The sequence below is a fragment of the Sinocyclocheilus grahami genome, unplaced genomic scaffold (genome assembly GCF_001515645.1).
Source record: "Sinocyclocheilus grahami isolate Dianchi unplaced genomic scaffold, SAMN03320097.WGS_v1.1 scaffold9.1, whole genome shotgun sequence".
Classification (NCBI taxonomy): Eukaryota; Metazoa; Chordata; class Actinopteri; order Cypriniformes; family Cyprinidae; genus Sinocyclocheilus; species Sinocyclocheilus grahami.
The window spans coordinates 2,500,413-2,507,653 of NW_015505188.1; the positions used below are offsets into that span (position 1 = coordinate 2,500,413).

Sequence of the window (7,241 nt, forward strand, 5' to 3'; positions counted from 1 at the left end):
ATTTAAAGGATTTGCCACTGATGATTCAAACGTGAGTTTTGGGCAGTGTAGAGTAGCACTTGTTGTTTGTCATTTCGTCGATCACAAATGCAGACAGGGTTTTATGTTTACGCGGCGCGATGCAACGAGTAAAAAGACAGTATAAGTCATTATAATCAGTAATTATGTCCCCACTGGATGAAACAAATGCCTCGTTTGTAATGGGTTTTAATGTTTTTGTTTCGTTGCTCCGGCCAGGACACGGCATCAACAGTTTGGTGAGGGGCTTAACATTTCTGTCTCATGCTTGAGGTATTCAGCCAATCACAACGCACTGAATAGCTGGCCAATCACAGCACACATCACTTTTCAGACCGATGAGCTTTGTAAAAATTTACGCGTTTCAAAAAGGCGGGGCATAGAGGAGAAACAATAATGTACAGTATGTGGAAAATAATGTTTTTTTTTTTTTTTTACTTTAAACCGCATAAACACATTTCATTACACCAAATACACAAAACAATGTTCTTTTTAGCAACATCATATGAACCCTTTAAAGTCATTGGGCCTCATTCATGAAACACGAGAAGAACAAATATTTATGTAAATCGTTCGTAAAGCTGTTCTGATGTAAATTTTCGGATTCATGAAAGTGTTCATATTTTCGAAATGTTAGTTGGTATGAAAGAAATTTCCCTACCATGTGTAAATAAATGGTGCATAAAATGTTCTGTGTTCTTTTTGGCAAACTGATGACACTGAATTTTGATGCACTGCCATCATAATATTTTACAAGTTTGTTTGCTCTGTTTTTGTTTTTTTGTAGCTGGGAGTTGATGAACTGTTTAGCTTGGGGTAAAACGCAGCACTTGTCACCGTCACTTTTTACCCAGCCATCCAATCAGTGGACAAGAGGCGGGACAAATCCTACGCCGACCAATCATCCTACTTGTACAACAACTGAACAACAATAGAGAAGTTAACATTGCTGGTTACTGCATTTTTATATTCAGTAATATTCTTCAAAATGAGATACTAGTAATGCGTTACTGCTGTGGATATTCCAAATTATAGCAATCAAAGCGTCTCAGGCCCTGTCCTAAATGGAATACTTCATGTGCACTTGCGATCTTACGCACTCACAATGGCCGCCGCGTGCGCGTGTCCGTTAAGTCCACGAGACCGTAGGGTGTCCCATTCATCATTTTAGCGCTCAGAAGGGTGCTCGCGAGCGCCCCCTTTGCCACCGTTATGCGCCCTTGATCAGCATTTCTGCTGAGCCCGCACCGGGGACTCAGAGGAAGACCGCGATGGTTTAGGGTGCCATTTGGGACAGGGCCTCAGCTGGAAAAACGCTGTGCCACCAAAGCATCCTCCAGCACCACCAGCTGGCCGTTTTCAGAAAAGCGCCTGACTTTTTTTTTTAACTGGCTAAAAACACTTTGGTGGAGGGTTGTGCGATTATATATCGTCTGCGATAATATCGTAATTGTTGTTTTAACAATGTGCAATTTGACATTATCGAGTATTTTGCAAAAACCATTCAAAACATCCCTACAGAGCGCACGCATACATTACGTGAAGCCTAGACTAGTGCATGTGCGCATTTAGTGTGTTTTCTTTCACTGCATGATTCAGTCTATTAAAATGCATTTAGAATGATCACAAATTCAAGACATGATGGCAGAAAAGTTATATATTTATACCACTTCATATAGTTATTCAATTTCACACGAAGAGTGCCTTTTTTCTCCAAAAAGTACCATGATTACAGATGTGACATTGAATTCAATAAACAATAAGTTAATTAAGAGACTTTGGTTTTAGACACCATATTGCTTGTTTTTGCTCTATTACGCCAACAAAAATCATTCCGAATAGAGCCACAGTGCTGTTTTGTGTCTCTGAGCAACATGATGGTGTTTCGTTCTTGAATAAATCAAACGTTTAAATGATTCGGTTCAATCGCAATGACTCACTTAGATTTGCTGCCACCTGCTGGAAGAATATTAAAATCATTAGGAGTCAGCTGTCTTCGGCAGTCCTTAAGGTACCAGCACAATAACACACTCTGCAAAATATCGTCTAATTATCATTATCGATAAAATATCGAGATATAATTTTTTGTCAGTATCGCACACCCCTATTTGGTGGACACACGTTATTGATTATTTATTGTTAGGCATATGGCCTATTAGTCTTTTTTTGCATTTATGCAATATACTGGAGCCAAACCTGAGAAAGTAGACCAGAATATTCCACTGCATTCCTGGACATGCAATTTGGTTAGCTGTAATTCATAGGCGGGGATTATGATGATTGTGAATGAGCGTGCACGAGCGCCCTATTTACGAATAATTGGAATTCATTAACATACGCATGTTTAACTATCAAATCGGAAGTTTACGAAGCGTTTGTGAATCTGGAGGAGAGTTTTCGGGAAGGTCCGTTTTACATGCAAATTACTCAGAATTTACTCCTATATTTACGAATGTTTCATGAATGAGGCCTGTTGCCTTTTTTTCAATGCGGTAGATTTTGGCTTTGCCAGGATTTTCAGACTGGTGTTTCTGGACTCTGTTCTTTTGAAAATCTCCCAGATTCAGCAATAGAGGGAGAGAAGTAGTGAGAAAGAGAGAGACTGTGTCAAACTGAGTCTTAACCATCTATGCTGGAATGGGAAAGGAACTCTTAAGCTTAGATAAATAGGAATAATTGATCCCAAATTATTGAAAAAAACTTTCATCATTAATTTATTCACTCTCATGTCTTTCAAATGTGCATGACTCTCATTTTAATGGTGAACAAACAGGTCTATGTTGTTTGATCTTTTCCATACAATTAAATTAAATGCAAAAATTGGGGTTTCAAGCTTCAGGAAGGATGCAAATAAATAATAAAAGTATCATATAAGTGTTTCTTATGACTAATGTTCTATAAGTCTTGGTTTTAAAGTTTGTTTAAAAAAAAAAAGTTTGTTGTTATTTGTTGACCACAAAATCTGCATTCGCTTTTTTATTTTGTGACCAATTATTGTTGTTGTTATTTTTATACAATTACTGACAATTCTAATTTTATTTTTATTTTTAATTCTGTTCTTATTGTCACTGCTTTTATTGTGTGTATTGATGCTCTGGCATAACAATCCTATATAACAATCCTAAGGTACTATGAAATTGATCATTTAAAAAATGTATTTATTGAATTAATTAAAATTGCATAAAAAGGGTGACCAGCACAAACTTGAATGCTTCTCCTTTTGTGTTCTACCGAAGAAAGATTTTTGAATGATATGAGGGTGAGTACATTACAGATTATTATTTTTTAAGTAAACTATTCATTTAAGGCATTTGAAGTTTCATTTGAAGGTTCAGTTTGATCCTTTTGGTGAAATTTCTACAACTCCTCTCAGCATATCTCTTGAAATATCTGCCAATATAGCTTGCTTTGCTGGTTTGAAAGGAGAGTGGCACTTGGATCTAATAAAAAAAGAACATTGCATTGATATCATCATGTAAAAGTTGTTGACCTTTTTTTTTTATTAAAATCAGTTATTTTTTCACTGAAGTGTTTGGCACATCATAGTTCTTTCTCAGTCTGTTTTTTTCTTGCATCATGTGTTATGAAAGTTGCCCACAAACTTGAGTATTACATGTGTACTGTGTAGCATTCTGTGAGGCTGTATGTGTCATCTTGCTTATGTAATATTTATAGAAATGCATGAACGGTAGCCACTCAGGAGGTCAATTCCGGGGGGGGAGTTTGTGCTCTGTGGTGTAGTCACAGGGGCACCCGACGACAAAAAAAGAGCTCGACTTTGTAAACCATAGAGCGCCAGTATAAACTTTGAACCCTCTGGTTTCAGAGTTTGAAAGTCCAGAAACTACCTCTGGGCAAAGGGTTAATTCTAACAGATAGGTTTTCTAAAGAATGATCTGCTAGCTGGCTAGCTGTTGGCAGAGATGTGTTTAAGGGGTTTGTTTGGTTGGTAACGCATTGCAGTAAGGTTAAAATCGTTAACATTATTTACTGCACTGGGTATCATAAACTAACCATGAACAAGACCCTTTTAGCATTTTGTCAATCTAGGTGGGGTTTTAATGTCTACACTACCATTCAAAAATTTTGGAGTTGGTAAGATTTTTAAAAGAAGTCTCTTATGTTCACCAAGGCTGCATTTATTTGACTAAAAATACTATAAAAACAGAAAAAATAAAAACAGTATTATTGTGAAATATTATTGCTATGTAAAATAACTTTTCTATTTTAATATATCTTTAAATGTAATTAAATCCTGTGAAGCCATTACTCCAGCCTCCAGTGTCACATGGTCCTTCAGCAATCATTCTAATATGCTAATTTAGTTCTATTTTTATATTTCTTTAATATTAGTAATATTTTTGTTGAAGCAGTGATACATATTTTTCAGGATTCTTTGATGAATGTTAAAAAGAACGGCATTTATTAAAAATGGAAATCTTGAATGCATCCTTGCTGAACACAAATGTGACCCTGAACCACAAAATATTTGTATATTTTGGTATATTTGTAGCAATAGCCAAAAATACATTAGATTTTTCTTTTATGCCAAAAATCATTAGGATATTAAGTAAAGATCATGTTCCATGAAGATATTTGGTAAATTTCCTACAATAAATATATTAAAACTTAATTTTTGATTTGTAATGTGCATTGCTAAGAACTTCATTTGGACAAATTTAAAGGCGATTTTCTCAATATTTAGATTTTTTTTTTGCACCCTTAGATTCCAGATTTTCAAATAGTTGTATCTCGGCCAAATATTGTACTATAATACAAACCATACATCAATGGAAAGCTTATTTATTCAGCTTTCAGATCTCGATTTAAAAAAATTGACCCTTATGACTGGTTTTGTGGTCCAGGGTCACAAATTTTAATTTCTTTCAAAAATATATTTTTTTGGTAGTGTACAGATCATGTTCCATGAAGATATTTGGTAAATTTCCTACAATAAATATATTAAAACTTAATTTTTGATTTGTAATGTGCATTGCTAAGAACTTCATTTGGACAAATTTAAAGGTGATTTTCTCAATATTTAGATTTTTTTTTTGCACCCTTAGATTCCAGATTTTCAAATAGTTGTATCTCGGCCAAATATTGTACTATAATACAAACCATACATCAATGGAAAGCTTATTTATTCAGCTTTCAGATCTCGATTTAAAAAAATTGACCCTTATGACTGGTTTTGTGGTCCAGGGTCACAAATTTTAATTTCTTTCAAAAATATATTTTTTTGGTAGTGTACATATACTGATGCATTTATGTTGTATTCATTCAAGTTAGTTTTTTATTTAAAGCACCAATGATCAATAATGTATTTATGCATTAACATTAATGTTATTAGTAAATGCTATAAAATATTGTATATGGTAATGAATTTAATAAAATAATAATTTAATGTTAATGAATTGAATCTTAAGTGCTTCTGCTTGGTTTTATGTATCATTTGCTGGCTCGTGTCATGTCAGAATCATAATACATAAGTTTTATGTTGGCATGTGAATGTTTTTGTACTGTTTGTGATGAATAGCAATAAAGCTTGCCATAATCTACTATATATATATATATATAAGCATAAAGATAATGCTTTTAATATGCACAATGTGCTCTAAAGTGATAAAAAAGCTTTTGGGTTTTATCAGTAAGAGGAAAAAACGCATCCTTCACATCACAATGAATGAGATCCAAAAGTAGTTATGTACATGCTTGTATGCGCAGATCCCTGGATGCCCGCCGGTGCCCTCGCCCTGGCCGCACACGCAGACTCGATGGCCATCAGCTGACCCCTTCCCCCAGGATGATGGTGAGAGAGCGGCTTCGGCAGAACATCTCGGCCGCCTTCTACCGGCACGGCCTGCTATGCGCCTCCTACCCAGTTCCCATCATTCTCTTCACATCTGCCAGCATCTTGACCTGCTGGTGAGTCTGCAGTCATGATATTGATTCAAACAGGAAGTAATGGGATTGGAGCGAGATTTAAACTAATCGGGGACACAATGGCCACTAGGCCACAGCTCCGATGGCTTCTCTCAAGGTTGAAGTACTTTATGTACTTCTGTGGGTTAGGAAAAGCAGCTTATCCGTACAAATATGTGAGTGGTATGTTTTCGGGTGTAAAAGGGTGAGAGAGGGCAACAAAGGAAGGAAGTTGGCTTGTGGTCGGTTGTTTTGCACAGTTTGATTTGAAAGCAAGATTGTGCCAGGAGGACTGTGTAGCACAAACACAAAAGTGGAGAACTGAGCTGGAGGAAACACTTTTCTTTTATCCTCCGTCAGCAAAATGTGAATTAAATCTCTGATGCTTCAAAAAAGGGGCAAAATCCATGCGGAAAAGAGCGAGTGTGTGAACATTTCTCTCAGAGAACAGCCCAGTGTCTACAGCTGCCTGGAGGAACAGAAGTAGGCTTTGTGAAGGTGACAACTACTTGCCACTACGGACATCTGTGTTCTTTCTCAGCTAGAGAAGAGAAGGTACTGGGCAGTTACACAGAATAGCTTGACTCAAGACAGATAATAAAAGAATATAATGAATTGAACACAAATTAAGCACACAAAATTATATTGATTTGTCCCTCAGTTTGTATGTACATTAATGCACTTACAATGAACGTCTTCTATGTGCTGCAGTGATGTATTTTTGAAGAAGTTAGCATCACCCTGGTTCTAAAATATGCTAAAATACTAACTCGTTTCTAAGTTTTGGCCCACAAAATTCATCATCTCTAAGCTCGCTAAATTCCTTATGTTTGCAGGTATTTTCATATAATAATTGCTTTTTATATTCTCATTCTCATCATTTTAAATTCTCATTGCAGAGAAAGTGTGTGCTCATGGTTGCCAGTTTAAGAAAAATAAGTAAAACAATAGGCAAAAAATGTATCCATTTAAGACTCTTACCTGAAAGGAATATTTAGTTTGATTTAGTCAAGTCAAGTCAAGTCACCTTTATTTATATAGCGCTTTTAACAATACAGATTGTGTCAAAGCAACTGAACAGCATTAATTAGGAAAATAGTGTGTCAATAATGTTCATCATTGAATTCAGTGATGTCAACATCCAGCTCAGTTTAAATAATATCTTTGCAATCATGTCAACGATATCGCTGGAAATGAAGTGTCCCCAACTAAGCAAGCCAGAGGCGACAGCGGCAAGGAACCAAAACTCCATCGGTGACAGAATGGAGAAAAAACCTTGGGAGAAACCAGGCTCAGTC

General features: G+C 35.9%; 1 protein-coding gene across 1 annotated transcript in view; it reads left to right on the forward strand.

The window, feature by feature from the left end:
• The window catches only part of LOC107591983 (sterol regulatory element-binding protein cleavage-activating protein-like), a 34,265-nt gene that overhangs the window by 6,113 nt on the left and 20,911 nt on the right, over positions 1-7,241 (forward strand). The window contains exon 2 of the mRNA XM_016281303.1: positions 5,746-5,946. Coding sequence (XP_016136789.1) covers positions 5,825-5,946 — 122 coding nt within the window. The 5' untranslated portion in view covers positions 5,746-5,824. The remainder of the gene's footprint in view (positions 1-5,745; positions 5,947-7,241) is intronic.